The 26,140-nt window shown below is 39.4% G+C and overlaps 1 protein-coding gene across 1 annotated transcript; it reads right to left on the bottom strand.

Moving 5' to 3' along the window:
- Positions 1-1,896: 1,896 nt before the first annotated feature.
- Positions 1,897-24,800, bottom strand: egln2.S (egl-9 family hypoxia-inducible factor 2 S homeolog). The gene is made up of 6 exons (XM_041575310.1): positions 24,457-24,800; positions 21,707-22,883; positions 5,032-5,151; positions 4,399-4,535; positions 3,296-3,363; positions 1,897-2,435 (listed from the first exon to the last, which is right to left on the bottom strand). Exons 2-6 carry the CDS (start codon positions 22,691-22,693, stop codon positions 2,383-2,385), a joined length of 1,365 nt encoding a protein of 454 aa, XP_041431244.1. The 5' UTR covers positions 22,694-22,883; positions 24,457-24,800; the 3' UTR covers positions 1,897-2,382.
- Positions 24,801-26,140: the final 1,340 nt, after the last annotated feature.

The raw sequence follows: 26,140 nt of genomic DNA, 5'->3' as shown, positions 1-26,140 counted from the left end.
TATAGTTACACCACTGATTTTCAGACCAAGTGGTTGTGGTTGAAAAAAAAAAAAACATACATCCTTGGTGCAAATCTTTTCGCTTTACCTATGCAGATATGTTTCATTATATCTGGTATTATTACTCTTATCTTTATCTCTTTTTATGATGAACTTTAATATTGTGCTGGGAACCTTACAATAAATAGGCTGTGTCTTATAGCTACACCTTGGTGTATATTTTGGTGTATCTTATTAGTTTTGTTTGTCTCAGCATCATTGAATCTCTAATTCTGGCCCTGGAAACTCAGAGAATCAAAATGCGCTCATCATAATGAGGTATTTTTATTGCAGCTGTTACAATAGAAATCTTTATTTATCTTTCTTTCACATAAAAAAGATCTGACATTCATCCAGTAGATAGGAGACAAACCTCCCCTACCCTCAGTGGATTTCTCACATTTGAGAGGCGCTGCTGGTGCACAGAAGTGGCTAGAGGTAGCCTGTACTGACAACTTCTTTACCCTTCTCTCCAACAAACCCATCTGTATAGCAGTGCTGTTCAACATGTAGTAGAGCTGTTTGACAATAATGAAGAATCTAAGGAAGTCCATAAGTAGTTCACATAATTCAGCACATACTGAAAGAGGCCCAGTTGCACAACCCTGAGCCTTCAGCTTCAGACCCAACTGTATTTAGATACACATGGAGGCTACCTCCATGTGTACCTAAATATATGACTACCTGATTTTACACGTTTCTTTGGGGAGACTACTCTTTGAGTGGCTGTTCTTCATCTAGACGATGTAGTAGAGCTGGTTATTTCTCATACTACATGTTCAAATGATGCCATGCAGAAGTCTACAAAGCCCTTGAGCAGACTGAGGACCATATAATTATTTTTATCTTGACAGCGCTATATAAATAAATGATGATGATGATTTTTATGGATTTCAGACTCGTTCAAAAAGTGCACTTTAAAAGGAAAGGTAACCTAAAAAATAACTTTTCAGGTGTTGAAGACCAAAAACCTCAGTTATAGCACAGTTATTGGTCAGGTGACTTCTTGAGGAATAAATAAATACCTGCACCTTGGTGATTTTTGTTCATCCCAACCACTTACAAATCACACCAAGGGGGAAATTTACTAAAGGGCGAAGTGACTAACGCTGGCAAAAATTCGCAGCGTGATGTCATTTTGGAACTTCGATTTACTAACGCGTAACTTCACTAGCGAAGGAGATAGTCTCTAGTGGTACTTTGCACCCTAATGCCAGACGAAGTTGCACTCCGGCGAACTAACGTAACTATGCTAATTCACTAAGGGGAAAATTTACTAAAGGGTGAAGTGACGTCATTTCTGGACTTCGCCGATTTACTAACGGGTGCTGGTGTAAATTCGCTAGTGAAGGAGATAGACTTCGCACTCTAACGCCAGGTGAATTTTCGCTCTGGCGAATGGACGTAACTAAGCAAATTCACTAAGATGCAGATTTTAAAGAACGTTAGCTCTTGCGCCAGACTTGCCTTCGCCACCTCAGACCAGGCGAAGTGCAACAGAGTAGAATAGAGTTCCTCAAAAAAAATTTGTAAATTTTTCTAACTCCCAAAAAACGCTGGCGAGTTTTACGTTTTTCAGGGTGATAGGCTGCAAAAGATCGTAAAATTTTTTTTTGGGTACCCAGCTCCCGCCCTACATTTCCTAACATTTGGCACATAAACTATACACTGGGCTCATGTGTAGGGCAATATAACAACTCTATTTTCTTTTATTAAGGTTCCCTGGGCTTGTGTAGTGTAATGTATTTGCTGTAACATATACGTCCATTGTAATTTAACTTCCCGCCGTATTCAAATTAGCCAAAGCTAGCGCAACTTCGCTTTGCTTGCCGAATTAAACTTCGCCATTGTTCGGCGCCCTGGACGCAACTTTGCATTTTAGTGAATTAGCGTTGTCTTGGCGAATTTTCGCCTGGCGAAGTGTTGCGCTGTGAGCGAAGCCGTCGCTGGCGAATTTTCGGAGGTTAGTGAATTTTCCCCCGAGTAATACAGAATTTTGATGTCTAAGAACAGGCAGGTCAGGAGACAAAACAGCTGAAAAGACAAAAATAACCCATGTACAGGTATTGTACTTGATAAGATAAAAAATATTTACCCATGGCCTGTAACCCTCTGCACATCTCTAGGAACCAAGTGAATGCCTAGTACTTATAACCCACCATGCCTCTGCGCTGCCTCATTGAAACTGCCTTCATATTACTTGTCATTTTGCAAAATACAATGATTTAAATTTAGAACAGATCAGCTGGAGGATTCCACCCTCTGTGACGTCTCTTTATCCAGGGGAAATAGCAGCTGAAACTTCGGTAGTAACTCCAACAGCAGCAAGTTAATCAATCCCTGTTACATAGTACCAGGGCAGGATACTGGGACGTGAATGCCTTTCTGTCCGGCAGCTGCAATTGGGGCGAGAATATAAAACATAATTATAGTAGATTAACAGAGTAATGGGGTATTGAGCCTCCTTTCTGTATTTGAGCCTAGCAGTACCTATCTGTGTTCAGTTTATAAAACATGTGCAGCAGGTTATAGATACCGCAATACATTCTTAAGGGAGAAGGAAAGCTACAAAGGCAGTTTATTGCCAATAGATTAGTCACAATAGTGCAAGCTAGAATGCCATTTTTATTATTTAGAATGCCTTACCATACCTGAATAAACAGCTCTAGACACTGTCTCTGTTTGTTTAGGACAGCAGCTGCCATATTAGCTTGGTGTGATATCACTTCCTGCCGGAGTTTCTTCCTGATTGCTCATAGCTCTGAGCTCAGATTACAGCAGGGAGGGGAGGAGGGAGAGGAGCAAACTGAGCATGCTCAAACCCTAGCCCTGGAGGTTTATGCTGAAGGCAGGAAGTCTGATACAGAAGCCCATGTGTAAACAATAGAAGGAAAGAAATGTGGTGTTTCTTTTGACAGAGGACTCAGAGCAGCATTACTTTGCAGGGTTTACTGATGTATTTATATGGACCTTTCTGATAAAGCTTACTTAATTTCAACCTTTCCTTCTCCTTTAAAATAAGTCCAAAGTGGCAGAAAATCTGATCACACACCGTTATAAAGTGATCTTTAATATAATTCAATTGTATTATCTTGTGAAATCCTTTATTCAATCCAGTACTTTGTATAACTCTTATAAGCTTTTATATATGAATAATTTAATAAAATGCTTTATATCCAAAACAGAATGACAGAGCTTGGGGCCTGGGAGCTCTGATACTAATGATATTAATTCAAATTCTTGACAAAACACTTACCTAGCCTGTATTTATTTTTGGCCTCTGCTCGCTCCTTTGCATCGAAATACCAGACAGTGATGGCGTAACTGCATGGAAAGGAGACAAGTGATTAACAGCAGCTTCTGCTAAATAAATAAACATATTTGTGTGTGTGTGTGTGTGTGTATATATATATATATGTATGTGTATATGTATATTTATTTATATATATATATATATATATATATATATATATATATATATATATATATATATATATATATATATATATATAGTCCAAGCGAGCGTGGAACGCACACCATAAGCAAACATCCAAATGCTGGGTGCCAGTCTGTAAAATTATACAAATATCCCATAGGTGACGGCACTCCAAAAATAGTCAGGATACACAGGTCATCTAGTCATAATCGAGGTTTATTGGTGGACCAACGTTTCGATTTCGTATTGGAATCTTCGTCAGGGTGACCAACGTTCTCACCCTGACGAAGATTCCAATACGGAATCGAAACGTTGGTCCACCAATAAACCTCGATTATGACTAGATGACCTGTGTATCCTGACTATTTTTGGAGTGCCGTCACCTATGGATATTTATATATATATATATATATATATATATATATATATATATATATATATATATATATATATATATATATATATTAGGGATGCACCGAATCCACTAATACATATATATATACACACATATATATATATACATATATATATATATATATATATATATGTATATATATATATATATATATATATATATATATATATATATATATATATATATATATATATATACACACAGCTGGAATATTAAATCATAGTATAAAACATCAAAAAAAACGCACTCATGGGTCTTTAAATTGCAAAAAGATTAAATTTCAAACACACACATATATATATATATATATATACATACATACACACACATCTGCCATAAGTACATCCACATATAAATACAAAACAACACACAACAAATGTACATCATGCACTTTTACATTTTATATACATTCTATATTCTATAACACCCCGCACAGAAACATACTACATGCTTACAATCAGAAAACATACACAGCAGAAGAATACACAGACACACCCCCCATCCTCACCGCATGGCAAAGGCTGGTTTAACTTCATGAGGATTGCGCCGGTCTGACCAGAAGATTAATAACCGATCAAATAATGGCTCAATTTTGGCAACCACTGAACGGCCCTCGGGGAAAATCTGCAGCAGCCCACCTTGGACCTGAAAGCAACACAAGGATATAATGTGACTGGTATCTTCCATGGCTAGTAGAAGGAAGTAACATTTAACTCATTAGTAAAATGAATCCTTTAAACAAAAGAACGGACAAATGTATTTATAGCTCATAATTATTCCTTTTTAGTTTATCTTCAATACACCATTTAAAGGGATTGTTCATCTTTAAATTAACTTTGAGTATGATGCGGAGAGGGATATTCTGAGACAATCTGCAATTGGTTTTCATTTTTTTATCATTTGTGGTCTTTGAGTTTTTTAGGTTGGTATTCAGCAGCATTTCATCTGGTTGCTATGGCCCAAATTACTCTAGCAACCATGCACTGATTTGAATAAGAGACTGGAATATGAATAGGAGAGGGGCTGAATGGAAATATGCTTAATAAAAAGTACCAATAGCCATTAACATGTAGCCTTACAAAGCATTTGTTTTTTAGATGGGGCTAGTGACCCCCATTTGTTGACAGTTAGTCAGTCCTACCTTGGTATCCCAGTTCTGATTAAGGTAATAGATACAGGTTAAGCAGCGACCATCTCTGTTCGGATTATCCACATGTCGGACATATCCCATCCCATTTCCAGGATAACAAGCCACCATTGCCTGAATGTACAAGATATTAAATTCCATTAAGTGCAGTTTGTTCAATGTAATATAATCACTATAATTATTGGCAGCATACAAAAAAACTCAACATTTTCCACCTTTTTTACAATATAATGCTGCCGTTATTAAACTAAACACCATGTATACACATCAGTGAGGCTTTTTTAGTAAACAACGTGAGCATTAACAAATTATCACTCAAGCTGTACCAGTACTGCAGTAACAATAAAAGAGAAAGCAGATCTGATGCTTTTTAGGAGTCACCTCATACTGGTATAATGCAGTTAAACTAATAATAGCAAACTGACGACCAGTTTCTCTTGGTTACTGGACCATGACAACGTTTGTTCATGTTAAAGGGGTTGTTCACCTTCAAATAAACTTTTAGTATGATGTAGACAGAGAGGAGAGTGATATTCTGAGACAATTTGCAATTGGTTTTCATTTTTTATTATTTGTTATTTAGCTTTTTATTCAGCAGCTCTCCAGTTTGCAGTTTCAGCAGTTGAGTTGCTAGGGTCCAAATTAGTCTAGCAACCATGCACTGATTAGAATAAGAGACTGGAATATGAATAGGAGAGGGACTTGACAGAAAGATGAGTAATCAAAAGTAGCAATAACAATAAAGTTATAGCTTTACAGAGCATTTGTTTTTAGATGGGGTCAGTGACCCTGGTTTGAAAGCTGAGAAGAATTCAAAGAAAAAGGCAAATAACTAAAAAAAAACTATAAAAAAATAAAGAAAGAAGACCTATTGAAAAGTTGCTTAGAATTGGGCATTCTATAAAATAGTAAACGTTAATTTGAAGGCGAACCACCAATTTAATATATAATTCATTTTATAACACTGAAGTGATCTCGGTGTGCGTGTCTCAGTGCATTTAAAAACAGATTATACGGATACTGTACAGAGGGGTCCTGACCAAGATATAGGCAAATAGGGGATTAGGGGTCCTACTGTGATATAGGCAGTGCATGATACGAGAGGTTATTATAATACTTTGCTTGGACAGAGTTGATTTTCAACGAAGAAGCTGCTCGGATTAGTAGTGAAACGTCTTCAATGATTACTCAGCAAGTCCAGTTGTTTTAAAATTACCTATACTATATATACCATGACCTGTACAATATAGTTGGATATCCCTCAGCTCAAATGAAATTCAAATTAATTCTAAATGCTGAAGTAGTCTTGTAGTATTTATGGGTAGCAGCAAAAAAAAAATCTTCTTAAGGGGGTGGGGTGGTGTGTGGTGTGGTGTGGTGTGTGTGTGTGTTGAATAAATTACCCCCTCTTGTAAATTATAAGGATATTAGAAGTTACAGAGGAGTTTCATGACCATCTAAAAACACGAGGCCGATGGAACGCCAAGGTAACTTCTAATATCTTCATATTTTACAACTGGGGTACTTTATTTATTATAATACACAAGTTTCAGTGAGTCATGTGACAGAAATTACATCAGAACTCACCGTTTATAACTGATGACATCAGAACTCACCGTTTATAAGGATATAATTCACAAGATATTCATGGCTTTTGTGTATTTTATATATTATTATATTATCGCTCACCCTGCCTTCATGGTGACGTGGGTATAAATACCCCAGGTCCTGCATTTCTGGGTTTGCGAACTTTAACACATTAGTCACAGATCAGGAGGAAAGAAACGCACTCACCGAGTTGAACCAGTGGTCCGGGTGCATCGCCCCAAACCCTTAGCTTGAGGGAAAATCCTTGAAGTGAAAAATGTCGGCAAGCACTCCGTACACCACTCGTAAGGATAAAACGTTGAAGTTTATTTCAGCAGTTTAAAATCATCAGTATCCTGATGATTTTAACTAGTGATGCACGAATCCACTATTTTGGATTCGGCCGAATCCCCGAATCCTTCACGAAAGATTTGGCAGAATACTGAACCAAATCCTAATTAGCATATGCAAATTAGGGGTGGGAAGGGGGAAAAAATTTGACTTCCTTGTTTTGTGACAAAAAGTCACACAATTTTCCTCCCCGCCCCTAATTTGCATATGCAAATTAGGATTCAGATTTGGTTTGGCCAGGCAGAAGGATTTGGCCGAATACTGGCCGAATCCCGAACCAAATCCTGGATTCGGTGCATCCCTAATTTTAACCTGCTGAAATAAACTTCAACGTTTTATCCTTACGAGTGGTGTAGAGAGTGCTTGCCAACATTTTTCACATACCATGACCTGGATGAATGAAAATCTTCATAGTCATTCCTAAGCATACTCACACCTACATATATACAACATGCTCATTATCGTCATGTAGATACCCAGCTTTCTGCCTGCTTCATCACAATAGGAATGTGGTAGGCTAACTGTATAAAAGCCTATACTCTTGATATCTTACAGAACAGCATGTTGATTAATATAGTAATTCTAATTTTCACTACAGGGTACAGGGTTTCTGTTATTGCTGTAGAACTGCACAGTACAGCTTTACAGTAAAGCATGTAAAGTCTCAGTGTATGGATAGTCTGCATACGTATTCAGTGAAGTTGATCTTATCTTTCCCAGCTCCGGCCCCATGTGCGTCAGAGCTTTAGGAAACTTCACAATATCCTGCTGATAAATCACCAGGGGGCAAGGCCACAGCGTTCCAGCCAGTCACTCTTAAAATGGCCACAGAGGGAGGACAAACTCTACCTGCCTGAGCAATTGGGGGCTATTTTTAGACGGGGTAAAATTTTCCTTGCGACCTGGTAAAATTCAACAACCAATTCTATTCCCGGATGCAGCTGAAATTGCTGAATAAAAAGAAAAGGAGGAATTATATTGCCTCTTTTTTTTTGTGGTGTTGTATAAGTTTTATGACTTAAAGATAGAAAACACCTACAAGTGCACTCATCTACAAGTTAGAAAACAAAAGCAAAGATCTGATTGGTTGCTATGGGCAACATCTCCAGAAATCTCTCCATTGTTAGGGCTTTAGCGCACGGGTAGATTCGGGGATATTTCGCCGCCTGGCGACTAATCACCTCTTTTTCAGGGCCACAATCTTCCCAAACTGCCTTCCCCCTGTCTTTTGGCTGCTGCAATGCACTCGCGGCGCCCGAAGTTTACTCGTAAAACATGCCCCCTTAGCATTTTGTTATATCTATGGGTGTAGCCAATACATGAATTGGTCTTTTGTCATGTAGGGGCCCAGATAAGATATCACTTCAAATATGGCTATGCCAAAACATCCAGTACCCCATAAAGTCTGGTTGTTGACAAGTTGCAGTTGAAAAACAGAAAAGAAAACAGGCAATATGGTTTCCTTATCACCAAACAGTTTGAGCTATGGGAGAGTCACAGAGTCACCTCTTAGATGTGGTTGCCACAACTGCTACAGGCCCTTGTATAGTGAACACAGAGAACATGTGTGTATAGTGAACAGAGAACACGTGTGTATAGTGAACACAGAGAACACGTGAGTATAGTTTACACAGAGAACACGTGTATATAGTTTACACAGAAAACACATGTGTATAGTTAACACAGAGAACACGTGTGTATAGTTTACACAGAGAACACTTGTGTATAGTGAACACAAAGAACACATGTGTATAGTGAACACAGAGTACACGTGTGTATAGTGAACACAGAGAACACGTGTGTATAGTGAACACAGAGAACACGTGTGTATAGTGAACACCACGAACATGTGTATTTAATGAACACAGAGAACATGTGTGTATAGTGAACACAAAGAACATGAATGTATAGTGAACACAAAGAACATGTGTGTATAGTGAACACAAAGAACATGTGTGTATAGTGAACATAGAGAACATATGTGTTGTTACTGAGTTTTGCCACACTCTCGCCCCTACAACTGCTTCTCTGCAATGGCCCATTGTGAAGACTCCAAGGCTTGATACCCCCTCACAACCTCTGTCTGCATGGAGATGATCATATTTTTTTGTGCAAGAGGAAGAGTAAACAAAAGTTTTAACTGAAAAAAAAAACCTCATACTGCCAAGCACTGGAAGAGTTAGAGGCCCATTTAGAGTCGAATAATGAGGGTTAATTAACCTTCGATATTCAACCATCGAAGTAAAATCCTTCGACTTCGATATTCGAAGTCGAAGGATTTACAGCAAATACTATAACGAAAATACCATCGAACGATTCAAAGGATTTTAATCCATCGATCGAACGATTTTCCTTCGATCAGAAATTGCTTAGAAAGCTTATGGGGAAGGTCCCCATAGGCTAACATTGGTGCTCGGTAGGTTTTAAGTGGCGAAGTAGGTAGTCAAAGTTTTTTTTTTAAAGAGACAGTACTTCGACTATCGAATGTTCGAATAGTCGAACGATTTTTAGTTCGAATCGTTTCGATTCAAAGTTGTAGTCGAAGGTCGAAGTGGCCTATTCGATGGTCGAAGTACCCCAAAAAAAACTTTGAAATTCTACGTTTTTTTACTTCGAACCCTTCACTCGAGCTTAGTAAATGTGCCCCTTAATCTCTTGTCAGAAATGACACTTTGTAGATCACACCCGATTAATTGCAGTTGCATATATGATTTCACATAATCACAGGACACTAGAGGGCAGGACTCAAACCCCTGACCTCTAGACTCACCAGCAGCTGTCTGTACACGCTGGCAGTTGGGCTTGTGCAAAGAATCACTGTAGGAGGCCTAGTTACATACAAAAGTGACAGAGCAAGTGACTGACCGATACTAGCTTTTTACATGCAAGTACAATTAACATTTATGTTATACTGTGCCACTATTAAAAAGACCACTGCTGAAAGTGATAAAGATTTAAAACTGGCCCTTGTTTATGTATAAGTATAAGTGTACCTTAACATAGGCTGCAGATACCCCCGCGGATACAAACATTATTATGGTATTTGAATGTATCAGTCAATGCAATTGAGGTGGACTCCGCGCTTGGTGACGAAGGTTTCTGAGTGGCATCGCTTATAGAAACTCCAGGACCCACTTGTCCACATTTAAAAAAGGATAATTAAACAAAGCTAAAAGCGCGTTTTTAAGGCTTGACAATTCCTAAAAGAAAGAGGGTGCCTCTAAACTCTGCAAAACTTTTGTTTTAATGGGTTTGTACTAGTTACTATAAAGAATGATACCGATCATATATAAAGGGGACATATATATGAAACGCGTTGGTTTTTTTTTTTATTAATGTGAATAAAAGATTCTATTATATATCAAAGGAGTTCCCACTGGCTATTTACATTCTAGCTGACAGGAAGGCAGGGGAAGCAGTTCGGGGGGAGTTTAGTCGCCTCGATTAAGAAGAGATTTGTCGCCGGGCGACTGATCTGCCCGAATCTGAGCGTGTCTGCCCTAAGAAGGCAATGCATACAAACGCTGATTACCGCTCCTACCGAATGTGAGTAGGCTTATTTAGATCACAGCTCCCTATTTAAAGGTTTAATACACAATTGGCACCCTCTTTCTTTTAAGAATAGTCAAGCCTTAAAAGCGTGCTTTTATCTTCGTTTAATTATTATGGTATTTGTTTTTGTTAGATTCTATTTTTTTTTCCTCATCTTTTCTTTCTTTCCCTTTTATTCATACTGGCATCCCTTATTTTCCACATTGCGTATATAATATTTGCTATATTGACAACGTTACGTTATGTTTTTTAAAGCAATGTGTACCAACTGTTATACCGTGGAAAAACGACTATTACTGTAAACCTTTCACTTTTTCTTGTATGTATTGTAAAATAGAATTTTAAAAAACTGCTAAAATACCAAATATCTAATAGCCTTTAGCTGCCAAATTTCTACTTCCTTCCACCTCATATTACTATGCATTGACAGGCCTGTTAGTGTACAGACAGGGTGGATTTTGTCACAAAAATGAATTCCACACTGAAAACTGAAATTAAATTAGAATATAGGTTGATCTCCGCTTCAAGCAGAACAAGAGTAAATGCTCCTTCAGTCAGGAAGACAAGTGAAGAAAGGAAGCAAATTTTATGAATTTTTGTCATGGTTTCCCAGATAATCTATGCTTGTTCGAGATTCCATAACAGAGTTAAAGGAAAACTATACCCCCCGAACAATGTAGGTCTCTATATAAAGATATTGTAAAACCCTGCTTCATGTAAATAAACCATTTTCACAATAATATACTTTGTTAGCGTTATGTGCCATTGGGTAATCATAAATTGAAAATTGCCATTTTAAAAAATAAGGGCCGCCCCCTGGGATCGTAGGATTCACGGTGTACACAAACCAACCAAACATGTTAGGTCACATGAGCCAATTAACAAAGAGTTCTGTCTTTAACTAACAGAAAGAAGTGTGGAAGCAAAAGATGTAGTATTTCTGGTCAGGTGATCTCTGAGGCAGCACACAGACCATCACGAAATGGTGGTTCAAGACAAGAGATGTAAAAGGGTAATATTTACTTAAATATATATTCCAGTTTGGTAAGATTCTTTAATATGCCACTTAATATGATATAAACTGTTGCTTAAGTATTCATTTTGCGGGGTATAGTTTTCCTTTAACCAGTGGAGTGAAGCAAGGCTTCACTGCCAGAGTAACCAAAATTATCCCCGTTAAGGTACAGTTCAGCCAGAGTTAGCCGACTATAAACAAACTCACACATGATTATTATTATTGTTATTATCCTTTCACAATAGGAAACTGCTTCACAGAAATCATTCACATTAGTCCCCAGCCCAGCCACAGTGGAAGTATCAGTTTCCTCTTTCACAAACGCACCTACAACTAACTCATAAGGAAGGAAACATGATGGCTAAATATGTTCTGACCCTGGCTGATGATTTGGCCACAGCAGACATGTTGGCAGCTCACTGGCCCATACATTATGCCAAAATGGCAACCTGCCTAATTAATATCTAACTGGAGATTGCCCGGTTATCCTGTTTGGAAATTCTCTTGAAGGGGTGGTTCACCTTCAAGTTAACTTTTACAGGGGAATGTAATAAAAGTCGCAAAGAGCAAAACAATTTGCACCAATAAGACTAAAAATCAACATCTCGCAATGTAATATTGTTCCTTAAACTGTTATTGCATTGCGAATTTTAATTGCGCATTGCGAATTTTAATTGCGCACTCATAAGAAGTGCTTGAAGGTGTCGTAATCTTTTGGAGCAAACATAACTTTTTCATTAAGAAGTTTTATTACATTGACTGCGCATTGGCGCAAACTATAAAATTCGCAAACAGTCTTTCACTGTCGGAAGTGGTCGCTAAACAGTTTCCGGGCTCGCAAAAGCTATATTAAATTCGCACAAAGCAAAATTTGTTCGTGCAAAGGCAAAACTTTTCACATTGCGAATAGTTTTTCCGTTAGCGATTTTTATTACATTCCCCCGTTAGTTTGTTATAGAATGGCTAATTCTCAGCAACTTTTTAATTGGCCTTCATTTTTTCTTTTTTATAGTTTTTGAATTATTTGACTTTTTCTTCTGACTCTTTACAGCTTTCAAATGGGGGTCACTGACCCCTTCTAAAAACAAATGATCTGTAAGGCTACACAATTGTTGTTGTTACTTTTTATTACTGATCTTTCTATTCAGGCCTCTCCTATTCATATTCCAGTCTCTTATTCAAATCAGTGCATGGTTGCTAAATTCATTTGGACCCTAACAACCAGATTGCTGAAATTACAAACTGGAGAGCTGCTGAATAAAAAGCTAAATATCACAAAAACCACTATAAATAAATAATGAAAACCAATTGCAAATTGTCTCAGAAAATCACTCTCTACATCATACTAAAATTTAATTTAAAGGTGAACAACCCCTTTTATTTTGAAATGTAATTACTGTCTGGCAGTTTATATTCTCTATGGCAATGTAGCAAAATTCTGTTACAACCCTCAATAATTTGTCAGAAATATCCTTATACATGTTGCTTAGTTGTTAAATGTAATAAATGACTCCCTGAAACTTGCAGAGTATCTCAGTATATACTGTAAAATATGTTGCTGTTCAGTTTAACTTCACTGAAACAGCCCTTATTTGCAAATGTTTTTGTATAAATGGGGAAAGATAAAATCCCAAGCAACATGAAATGTTTTTTTGGACAAACAAGATTCAAGGAATGGAAGGCAGGCAGGTGGGGCACAAAACAAGCACAGCTTATCACTGTAGTCCACAGGTCCATGTAATGCTTGATCTATAACAAACAAGGGAAAGTTGTGCTCTCCACTAATTTTTAAAAACCATTAGGCGGGGGTGCAATGAGGCTGTGACCACAGAATACATATAGACAAATACAAGAGGTTCTCTGCACTCAACCCATTATCAATATATTTAAGACAGAGACATTTTGTGCATACTGCTACTGAAAAATGCCTTACCCTTTAAACAAAACAGGGATTGTTTGTCCATATATTGCAATATATTTAAGCTGGCCAACTACGTCAAAGTCATCCCATATCTGGCCAGTCCTACACTCAATTTTCATCTGATTCATTAAGAATTCTATTGCTTCATTATACAACTTTTTACCTTTACCTTTTTACAACGATTTACCTACAACTTACTTGCTGCTTTCAAGGCTAAAACTCCCAAACATGGTTGTAGCTCCCACCCTTCCCAGCTATAGTCCGGTGCTCCCAGCGGTGGCCAATAAAAGGGCAACCGTGTTTGGGAGTTTTAACAGAAAAGGGATACTTTGCCACAAACATGTTTGCAGCACTGGGACACATTTTTATATAACGTTTATTTTATATACCTTAGGTCAATGGCACACAGGGCACTTTGAGAAATCATGAGCTAGAGTCCTGCGCGGAACCAATTTACGAGACCTGGACCCGACCCCAACCCGCGACCTGAACCGCAACCCGCATATTTGCCCACATTGATATGCTACCCGACAGCGACCCGCAACTGCCTTATCCGCAACCCGCCGACAGGACGTGACAAACCGGAAGTGACATCATCAAAAGTTTTGTAAAATTTTTAAAGGAGTAAAATATAGACAATATAACATTAAAAATTTAGATGAGAAAATACTGGCCAATCGATTGGCCCCCCTTATGCCCCTACTTATAGATGATGATCAGGTGGGCTTCATACTGGCACGACAGGCGGGAGATAATACCAGACGGACTATTGATCTCATAGATATTGTTAATACTGCACCCCAACCAACCCTACTTCTAAGTCTTGATGCCGAAAAGGCCTTCGACCGTCTTGATTGGAATTACATAATTTCTCTTTTGGAATTTATGGGCTTTGGGGGGAGTTTCCTCAGGGCGGTCGAGGCCTTATATAGTGTTCCCACAGCTGCGGTGAAAGTGAATGGCTCCTTATCTAGGGAATTTCAGATTACCAATGGGACCCGACAGGGTTGTCCTCTTTCACCCCTTCTCTATGCCTTGTGCATAGAGCCCTTGGCTTTGGCCATAAGGTCTAATCCTGATATTAGGGGAATTCAATTTCACCAAAAAACATACAAACTGTCCCTATTCGCGGATGATGTCCTTTTAACGGTGACACAGCCCTATACGTCCCTCCCAAATCTTCATAAAACACTTCAGGAATATGGTATTCTCTCTGGATATCAGATAAATTCACATAAAACGGAAGCTCTTCCGCTCCATTTCCCTCCCCTTATGTTAAAAACACTCCAATTAAATTTTAATTATTCTTGGAAGCTAGACTCTATTAAATACTTGGGCATCAATATTACTACAACATATGAGGGTCTGTATGCGAGCAACTTTCCCCCTTTATTGCAACACCTCAGACACGATCTTGACAAATGGAACCAGGGTACGTTGTCTTGGTTTGGACGGCTGGCCACGATAAAGATGAATGTGATGCCGCGATTGTTATATTTATTTGAGACACTTCCCATTCCAGTACCCACTGCGGTGTTGAACCGTATCCAATCTATGTTCACTAAATTTATTTGGGCCTCTCGTAAGCCTCGCATAGCTAAGGGGGTGTTATTGAAGCATACAACACAGGGGGGTCTCTCAGTCCCGGATGTTAGGAATTACTACAGGGCTTGTCAACTTAGGCAGGTAGTTCATTGGACGGCTTTGAAACCTCCAAACAAATGGACGGAATTAGAAGGCTTAGCGGTGCATCCCCTTCATTTAACTAACCTTATATGGGGTTCCAACCAGACACTTCATAGAGTGTCGCGCACACTACACACAATCGATTTCACGAGAAAAATATGGAAAGTGGCCCAAACACAACATGCTTTGCAATCTGTGTCCTCCCCACTGCATAGTGTACTTGGGAACCCGGGATTTGTGCCCGGCCTGAACTCAGATTTTAAGGATATTTGGGGCCATCCAAAAATTTTTCATTTACAACGTATCTGGGATGTTGCCAAGCACAGACCCCTTGACCTAGTGACTTTACAAACTAAAGCGGATGGCATAACTATCCCACTTTACCAATACTTACAGGTTTCCCATTACTTGAGGTCTCAAATGAAAATGTTCTCTGCAGGGGGTTTGACACCGTTTGAGCAAATCTGTCGGAACGGTCCGGGACAAAAGAAAGCTATTTCTAGTATTTATGGGTTGTTGTTAAGTCTCCCTACGACAGACTTCCCCAAACATGATTACATGACATACTGGGAACATGTGTTCCCTGCTGATGTGAGTCTCACCACGTGGGAAGCTATTTGGGACAATGCGAAAAAGTCTTCTATTTGTGTTCAATACAAGGAAAACATATATAAAATTCTGTTTAAGTGGTATTATACTCCGGAGAGGCTCCATAAAATTTATCCCACTACTTCGGATAGATGCTGGCGGAATTGTGGGCAATTAGGTTCTCTGCCACACTTACTTTGGGATTGCCCCGTAATTACCCCCTATTGGGAGGAGGTGAGGGAGCTTCTCAATACAGTCCTTCAGGTGACTGTTGAAAAGGATCCTTGGACATTTCTGTTGGGGAAACCCGATTCTACCTTTGTTAAGCCAGTTAGGCGGTTGATGAATCACATTCTGTCTGCAGCTAGGAGATTGCTCTGCCAGAAATGGAAACAACCCAACAAACCCACTATAGAGGAGTTACAGAATAAGATTGTGGAAATAAAGCGTATGGAATATCTCTCAGCACTTAGCAATATTTCGATGCCCATCTATACCGAGACATGGAGCTCTTGGGTCGCCTGCTTCCCTGTAGATTGACACGTTTTGTAATTGTCCGGCCGTTCCCCACCTGCCCTTCCTTTTAAATATGATACTGGAATAATGTCCTCTGCCTGCTCTTATGGTTTTGCTTTTGTTTTCGTTTTTACTTTTGTCTTTTTTTCTGCTTTTTCTTTTTTGTCTCTCTCTTTCTGTTATATCAGTATGTATGCAATTTCCAACATAGATAAATCTGCAATGTGTGCAGTACTCTCATGCCTATTTCGTGTGACTTTTCTGGATTGTCATTTTATCTATGTGAAATGCTGTCACGGATGCTTACTGATATTTGTTGTTCAAAATACTGAAAATAAAGTGTTTCAAAAAAAAAAAATTTAGATGAGACCGTTAACCCGCATCTATTCCCACTCCCGAAAATCCTACCCTCATCCCGCAGGGTACCCACTTTTTTTTAGTGGGTAACCCATGGGAACCCAACCCACCGCAGGACTCTATCATGAGCCCCTCAATAACATAATCAGGAAAAAATGAAAAGGAAAGGAAGCAGTTATGTGACTGGAAGGCTTATGACACGGTGATTCCATTATCCAGCTATGTAAAGGGTTTTTTTGGCACTATGTCTCCAGGGGAATGCAATTTTCCACATCAAAGCACCCTGTGTGCCAATGCCCCTGAAGATTAACAGATTGCAACATCATTTATTGGAAGTCTTGCCAAGTAAACAGAGGCCAACAATAATGTTCAGCCTGGGACCTGATGCATCGCTTCTCTCCTGCAGTAGTGTTTACCAAGCAAATAATGGCACAGAACTACTGCTTGCAGATGAACTACAGCCAGGCCATACACAGCACCTGTTAATGTTTGTTTTCTTGTTTTTTGTTGTGTAGTTAAGCCACACTGGCCCTACTGAAATTTGGCATAGGAGAAAAATTATGAGAAGAACAGTACTGTAAAACACAGTGCATGGTGGTCATTTGTTCTAGTGTTAGAAAAATGTAAAACGTACAGATAAAAAACTGAACAACATATAGAAGCAATAGTAATTATTATTACAGGTATGGGACCTATTACCCAGAATGCTCGGGACATGGGGCTTTCTGGATAATGGGGTTTTCCGTAATTTGGATCTTCATACCTTGAGACTACTAGAAAATCATGTAAACATTAAATAAACCCAATTGGCTGGTTTTGCTTACAATAAGGATTCATTATATCTTAGTTGGGATCAAGTACAATGTACTGTCATATTATTACAGAGAAAAGGGAATTGTTTTTAAAAATCCGGATTATTTGATTATAATGGAGTCTATGGGAGATGTCCTTTCTTCAATTCTGAAACTTTCTGGATAACGGTTTTCCGGATAATGGATCCCATACCTGTATTAATAATAATATTAACAACACATTGGGATCCCTTAAACGCTCATATTACTGCAAACACTCAAGATTGTACCAGTCAAAAATATAAACTATACATAAAGTAGAACAAAAAATACATAGAACAAAAAGTTTTTAAAAGTACAACTGTACTTAAGAAATAGTCTTGCATTGTGGACACAAATTCAGCCCAAAATAAAAATACACAGGGTTAAAATAGCACACAGGATACTTCAGAAACGATTTTTTTATAGTGAGAGCTGTGAAGATGTGGCATTCTCTCCCTGAATCGTACAGGCCGATACGTTAGATAGCTTTAAAGGACCAGTAACATCAAAAACAATTTTTTAAAAATTTGTTAGTATACATAGAAAAAAAAAACAAGACAAATTAAACTTTAAAATCACAAGCCCTTTATTAAGAAATAACTTACCGAAACTCCACTTACCTAAAAGGCGACGCGCGTTGACGACCCATCGTGCGGCACTAGATTTCTCCTCCCTGGCTATCTCCCATAAGGAAGGCAGGGAGGAGAAATCGAGTGCCGCACGATGGATCGCCTGAGTTCGGTAAGCTATTTCTTAATAATGACTTTGCAATTTTAAAATAGAATTTTTCTTGTTGGGTTTTTTTTTTTTTTCGATGTATAGTAACACATTATATTAAATAGTTTTTTGATGTTACTGGTCCTTTAAGAAGGCTTTTTAGCAAGTGAGGGAATACAGGGTTATGGAAGATAGCTCATAGTACAAGTTGATCCAGGGACTAGCATACCTCCCAACATTTTGGAAGTAAAAAGAGGGACAAAAAAATTTTTTCCGCACGTAGAGCAGCAATTTTTTTGACCACACCCATTTCTGTGGCCACACCCCCTAATTACCATGTTCTTTTACAAAATTTGGCAGGTTATGAAAGTTTGAAAATATTTCTGTGTTTTTGTGTCTCAAAATTGTTACAAAGTATCTTATTTGCACCTGTTAGCTGTTCTGGGCTCTCTGCTAAAAGCCAATTAAGTGAGAAACTTTGTTTCTTTTTCTGGCTGTTCAGTGCAGAGAAAAGACGGACTTTCCAGTACAAATGAGGGACTGCTGGTTGAGCTGTCAAAAGAGGGACTGTCCCTCCGAAAAAGGGACAGTTGGGAGGTATGGACTAGTCCGATTTTCCCCCTCTGAGGCAAATTGGAAAGGCTGCAGATGGGGTTTTTTGCCTTCCTCTGGATCAACTGGCAGTAAGGCAGGTTAAAAAAAAGAGTCAAAAGGTTGAACTTGATGGACGTGCCTATTACTATGCTATTAGTTCTCCATAGCATTCTCATCATTCTAGGTACATGGCTTACTATATCGTTCTTTAAGCCTCTGATTTGATACAAACATTTAAAACGAATCGTATGACCGTCACACAGTGTGACTTCTCATTTGGCACCTTTAGGAGAGTTCTAGTAAGCATGAGATTATATAATACTGTTAGTGTAGTGGGACAGGGGATCATTTGCAGTGCTAGCGCTGTGATAAAGGTTACAATATTTTAAAGTAATATTTTGAAGCAGGGAGAATTGTGCAACACACGGCTTCTATTGCATCCAGTTATGCTGAAGGCAAATCTCACCAATCAAGAGCAAAATATATTGAATTTTAAATCGATCCCTAGAGAAAAATACTTCTGTTTCCAAATGCCTAATACCGGTCTTTCACTAAGGTCTATAGCACGTGGGTGTTTCGACTGACCCACTATGTATCAGCAATCCAAACAGTGAGTCACAAAATGTCCCATGTGATGCAATGCAACATGACACATGTAGGCAAGGCCTACAACTGTAGCCAAAAATGCACCAAAGTTCCGCAATGTAATCAAAAGGAAGAAACCTGTGGCACTACCTAATATTGCCATAAAGAATGTAAGTTCTTACTTCCAGAAGCATTACATTACTACTACATGTTTCTAAGAGAGGTTAACCACCCAGTAAAATAATACATTGACCATTCGTTCCAATTAGATAGAAAGTAGAAGCTATCTTGAGAACTGAAGGGTTAACATGCCTACGTGCCGACCCTTGTAGGCCTCTGTACTAGTTTTTCTGTACGACCCTGTACTGTCTCTTCTTAGACAACCTTGCATAAGTATCATCATGTACTATAAACAATATTATCAGCTTGCCTCAGACAAAATATCTTAGCTAACGCGCATGCACATATTTGTCTCTTTTTTCTATTTTGCCCATCCTGAAGGATATACCTATTACAGACATATACTATGCTAATAACTATGCTGATACGTCACTATAATTGGGACGTCTTTACTTATAACCTATATAAGCCTATGTTTGACCTTCAATAAACGGAACTTGTTATTCTGATCCACTCGTTGGTGTTTCTTTGTGCAAGTTCCCCTGATCCGGAATACGAGGCATTGTTGGACAGCTAGAATCCAAAGGTTCCAGTAGCAGTCGGTTCGTTGTCCCCTTCAAGAACTATACTCAAGGATCAGAAACACAAAAATTTAAAGTGTTCTAAAGTAATGGAATTATAATGTATTGTTGTGCTGTGCTGGTACAACTGGTAAATTTCCTTCAGAAACACTACTAAAGTTTATATAAACAAGCTGCTGTGTAGCCATTCAAAGCTGGAAAAGGGAAAAAAAGCACAGGTTACACAGCAGATAACAGATAAGTACTACTATAGTTTATATAAACAAGCTGCTGTGTAGCCATTCAAGCACAGGTTACACAGCAGATAACAGCTTAGTACTACTATAGTTTATATAAACAAGCTGCTGTGTAGTCATGGGGGCAGCCATTCAAGCACAGGATACACAGCAGATAACAGATAAGTACTACTATAGTTTATATAAACAAGCTGCTGTGTAGCCATTCAAGCACAGGTTACACAGCAGATAACAGCTTAGTACTACTATAGTTTATATAAACAAGCTGCTGTGTAGTCATGGGGGCAGCCATTCAAGCACAGGATACACAGTAGATAACAGATAAGTACTACTATAGTTTATATAAACAAGCTACTGTGTAGTCATGGGGGCAGCCATTCAAGCACAGGATACACAGTAGATAACAGATAAGTACTACTATAGTTTATATAAACAAGCTGCTGTGTAGCTATGGGGCAGCCATTCAAGCACAGGATACACAGTAGATAACAGATAAGTACTACTATAGTTTATATAAACAAGCTGCTGTGTAGCCATTCAAAGCTGGAAAAAGAAAAAAAGCACAGGTTACACAGCAGATAACATATAAGTACTACTATAGCTTATATAAACAAGCTGCTGTGTAGCCATGGGGGCAGCCATTCAAAGCTGGGAAAAAGAAAAAAGCACAGGTTACACAGCAGATAACAGAAACACTGTAGTATACAATGAGATTCTTCCGAACTTACTGTATCTGTTATCTACTGTGTATCCTGTGCTTGAATGGCTGCCCCCATGGCTACACAGCAGCTTGTTTATATAAACTATAGTAGTACTTATCTGTTATCTACTGTGTATCCTTTGCTTGAATGGCTGCCCCCATGGCTACGCAGCAGCTTGTTTATATAAACTATGGTATTACTTATCTGTTATCTACTGTGTATCCTGTGCTTGAATGGCAGCCCCCATGGCTACGCAGCAGCTTGTTTATATAAATTATAGTAGTGCTTATCTGTTAACTACTGTGTATCCTGTGCTTGAATGGCTGTCCCCATGGCTACACTGCAGCTTGTTTATATAAACTATAGTAGTACTTATCTGTTATCTACTGTGTGTCCTGCACTTGAGTGGCTGCCCCCATGGCTACACAGCAGCTTGTATAGTTGCGTTTCTGAAACAAACACACCAGTTTTACCAGTGCAGGGCAACAGTACACTTAGGTACATATCAGATGACACAGCAGGTACAGTGACTCTGGTAATTCACTAATTTAGTGGGAATCGTTAACTGTATCAATGTACCTTATATGGCCACGCTGCCAAGTGTTTTCGACATACAGGGAGCCACTTTTCATGACAAGTAGGTACAGATTTCTTTCATCCACTTGCAGGAGGACAGGAGTAAATAAAAATTGCACATCTACATGAAACCTTAATAAGCATTTCACCTACCTTAGTTCTCCCGTTGATGACATAATTCTCCATTTTACCACTGCAGTACATAATGACCTCATCTATTTTGGACATCAATGCTCCAATGTTCTCACAGCCAGGCTCCTTCCCTTCCACCCAGGCAATTTGGTCTCCGCGGATGTTTTTGGATGGTATGGTCCTCTGACTGACAAGCTGGCCGTCCCGAAATTTTCCACTTCTATTAAGCATCTGTACTTCTTCCAGGACCCTGGAACCTAGTGCCTCTCCTAAAAAGTGATCCTTGACACAGATACCATAGTATGTCATGCAGGGAACAATGTAATCCAATGACATTTGTTGGGGAGACACTACTGAACTTTTGATCCCCACAGGCCGTGGTGCAAGTTGCCCTTCCCTTGTGGAATTGGGTTCATGGTGAATATGGGCATCCTCGTGTACCTCTGTCTTGCGTCTCTTACCCTCCATGGGAGGGAATACTGAGGGACCACTCTCGGAGGCAATACCCCTAACACCAATCTCCGTAAGTCCATTTTCCGTCCATTTTCTTTTAGTGGCAAAGCCATCTGTCCTTCCATTAATTGGCATTCCAATTTCTTGGCAGGGGTTACTACTATCGACTTCTCGGGTGAATGCCCTCTCTCTGTTGACTATAGCCCCACTCTTTCCAGCTCTCACCAGCTGCATCTCTCCACTGGCCAAACCTCCGGCCCTAAGTGCAGCCACTGGGCAAGCTAGTAATGCTAGTTGCTCTTCCTGTTCAGCAGAGGGGCCCTCACCATTTTCTATAATCTGCACAGCAGCTAGGTGATTGTGGCATTGAAGAACCCCATCTAACGAGTTTGTAGAGGACTGGACATCCGACGTTGTGCGAGATGCTTTCATGGGATATTGTGGGAATCTTTCCACCCCCATCCCAACACGCTGAACACTAGGCACAGCCTCTGGCAGGTTAGCAGTGTGAACTTCAATCCTTATACACTTCCCCTGCTGATGCCCTCTATCCATCTCCGTTTAATCAAGTCCTCTGCACGTAGCACACGTCCTAACCCCATTATTCAACTCCTACTGCAGATCAGAGTAACAATTAACAGACATAGCTCAATCACTGCACTCAGGGATTCCCCAGAATATTTCCAGAGTTGTCTTCTTTTACCAGACTTACAGCAAAGAGAGGGGGAACCAACAGAATTTTCTCCTGTGGAGAAGCAAAGTGAGAAAATGAAAAACAGGAACCGCGTAAAAAGAAGAGAATGATTGTGAAGCAGTCGCATGTTTTTTCTTTTGTTGTAGGAAATCTGCAGCCCTCCAGCGCTCTATAGCTACAACTAGCAGTATGTCCAACATTTAAGGGTGTAAGGTTGTCACCTTTTCTGAAATTATTGTCCCAAACTGGTGCACAACGAACATCAAAAATCAAGTGCCTGGGTGCTGGTTTCAAACACATATGTATAATAGGCAAATAACCGCACTTACAGGTCTTTCATAATAGTGAAAATAAAAAGGTTTATTCAACGTTTCGGCCCCTATTTGCAGGGCCTTCTTCAGGAATCAAACCTGAAACCTGAAGAAGGCCTGCAAACAGGGGCCAAAACGTTAAATAAACCTTTTTTTTTTCACTATTATGAAAGACCTGTGAGTGCAGTTATTTGCATATATATATATATATATATATATATATATATATATATATTGTTGTTTTGTGGTCCGATCTATATATTATGCATAATACATTTCCCTGATTTTACACCATTTTTTTCTGGTCCGCAGAAAAACTTATATATATATATATACACACACAATCTTTGAAATTATTTATTACTGCATCAGCACTCCCATTTTTCGTGATTTAGTGTTCTTTTATTTATACACACATATTATAGTGTTCCATATATGTGTGTATAAATAAAACAACATGATTCCCTTGCAGCACGCACTCAACGGAACAAACATCTTTATTCACTGGACAATCTTCCTAACGCGTTTTGTGTGAAAACACACATACTCATAGCCATAGCGCATAGACTGCTCCCGAATTGGTATTTTAGATATTTTAGTTATAAATAAAAGAACACTAAATCACGAAAAATGGAAGTGCTGATCCAGGAATAAATTATTCCAAAGATTAAGTGTATGCTGGAGATTGATCATGCATCCCGAACAGTAACGAGGACAGAGTGTGGACGCTTAAGTATATATATTTATGTGTTGAAAGAAGTCACACTCACAGGTCTTAGCAGGAAAAATAAAGAAAAACTTATTGTGAACGCCCTGAGGTGCTCTGAGTGCCACCCCGCACATTGTAGCCGGTGGGAGGCAGTCGCCCCGAAGAAGAGGAGATCTCCGCAAACTGCCTCCTGTCGCCTAGAATTTTAAATCGCCGGCGGGATGGCACTCAGAGCACCTTGTCTTCCGAAGTCGCCTCACGAGGAAACTTCCGGCGACTTCAGAAAACAAATCGAGTGCCATCCAGCCAGCGATTTAAATTCTAGCCGACAGACAGGAGAGGCAGTTCGGTGAGATTAGTCGCCTTGAAGAAGAGGAGATTTGTCGTCGGGTGACTAATCTCCCCGAATCTGCCCTGACCCTCATGGTGTATATTGCTACACAGCGAGTACATTTACATATACACCATGTAACACCCCGAATGACACGTATATACAACAAAGAATAGGGACTAATGAGGAGAAGTCCAGTGTGAAGTTCTGTAGCTGCTGAGCCCAGACCCCACATTGTGCCAGTCATAAAGATGGTTGTACTGAGATACTCACCCGGCAGCCACTAACAGCTCGGCTCTTCTCAGGCCATTATTACTGATCCGTAGCAGCTGACTTTCTCCACAACACCCACAAGCCTCTCTGTCTGCCCTCCCTGTCCAGTCTGGGGAAAGGAATGTTCCTATAAACGGGAGTTTCAGGCAAAGCAAAGTCGAGCCCCTTCCTGTAGACACGTTGGGCTCGTCCTCTTCTAGAGCGCGTTCTCTATACCATTGTGAGGTGCGAGTTGAGCCCCAGAGAAGTTCAATAGAGCCAGCGAGATCCCTTCCTTCTGTACCACAACAGTCTGAGACACCCACTCCCTCTCCATAAGGCTTTGTGTCATCTACACGTGCGCAAGAATCATGTGACAAGAGCGGAGAAACGCGACGCCCGCAACTGACCACCAGAGGGGGGTTGTGAGCAGGTTTTAAAATAAAATTACTGTACATTCATCTTTATAAGGGCCACTCCTGTCATATAATATTTATCAGCCGTAATCCATTTATCTTTTCTTACAGGGATTCTGCCATGATTTTTATGCTGTAGTTTTTATTTCGAAATTGCACTGAAAATAATTCACTCTACAATATAAAATTTCTCATACCTCCCAACTGTCCCTTTTTCAGAGGGACAGTCCCTCTTTTGACAGCTCAACTCGCAGTCCCTCATTTGTACTGGAAAGTCCCTATTTTCTCTGCACTGAACAGCCAGAAAAAGAAACAAAGTTTCTAACTTAATTGGCTTTTAGCAGAGAGCCCAGAACAGCTAAAAAGTGCAAATAAGATACTTTGTAACAATTTTGAGACACAAAAAAAACAGTTTAGATGAGGAAAAAATATTTTCAAACTTTCATAACCTGGCAAATTATGTAAAATGAACATGGTAATTAGGGCGGTGTGGCCACAGAAAGGGGCGTGGTCCGCAGCGCTACGTGCGAAAAAAAATGTTGTCCCTCTTTTTACTTCCAAAATGTTGGGAGATATGCCTGAACCAGCAAGTGTATTTTTTTAGTTGTAATATTGGTGTGTAGGTGCAAACCAGGTCAACCCAAAGATCCCAAAAGTAGCCCAAATCTGTACCTTGTTTAGTCTGTACTTTCAAAACCCGCCTGGGCTTTAAATTAGTAGCCCAATTTGCCAACCTGGCAACCCTGTGTCCACCTCATTAGCACCAGTGGGATGTGCAGACAATAACAGGTATACACACCCAAGGGATCCTGGGAAGGGGACAAGTTTTAACGTGGGAATAACCCTGGTTAATATTAGGGAAATAGTTCTATGGAGTACATTAAAGGATAAGTAAACCTTTATAAAATAAGTGAATTTAAAATTGATGAGGGTGCTATTCTAAGAAATTTTGCAATGTACATTCATTATTTATTTTGTTTTTATTCCAAGATATTAAGGCATACATGTCCTGTTAATATGAATGAATTTTGTTACAACAGTGCCACCTGCTGGTCAGTTTCCCACCAGTCTGACCACCAAGTAGTCAAGGAAGTTGTCAGGTGAAAGAAAGAGGCTGCTCTGATGTTCTTCTGCTTAGGAAAGATGTGAGAAAGGTTTCTAAAAAATTTTCCTAAGCAGAAGAACATCAGAGCAGCCTCTTTCTTTCTCCTGACAACTTCCTTGACTACTTGGTGGTCAGACTGGTGGGAAATTGACCAGCAGATGGCGCTGTTGTAACAAAATTCATT

Source organism: Xenopus laevis, chromosome 8S (assembly GCF_017654675.1).
Source record: "Xenopus laevis strain J_2021 chromosome 8S, Xenopus_laevis_v10.1, whole genome shotgun sequence".
In the NCBI taxonomy this organism is placed as follows: Eukaryota; Metazoa; Chordata; class Amphibia; order Anura; family Pipidae; genus Xenopus; species Xenopus laevis.
This window is presented reverse-complemented; position numbering and strand designations above follow the sequence as displayed.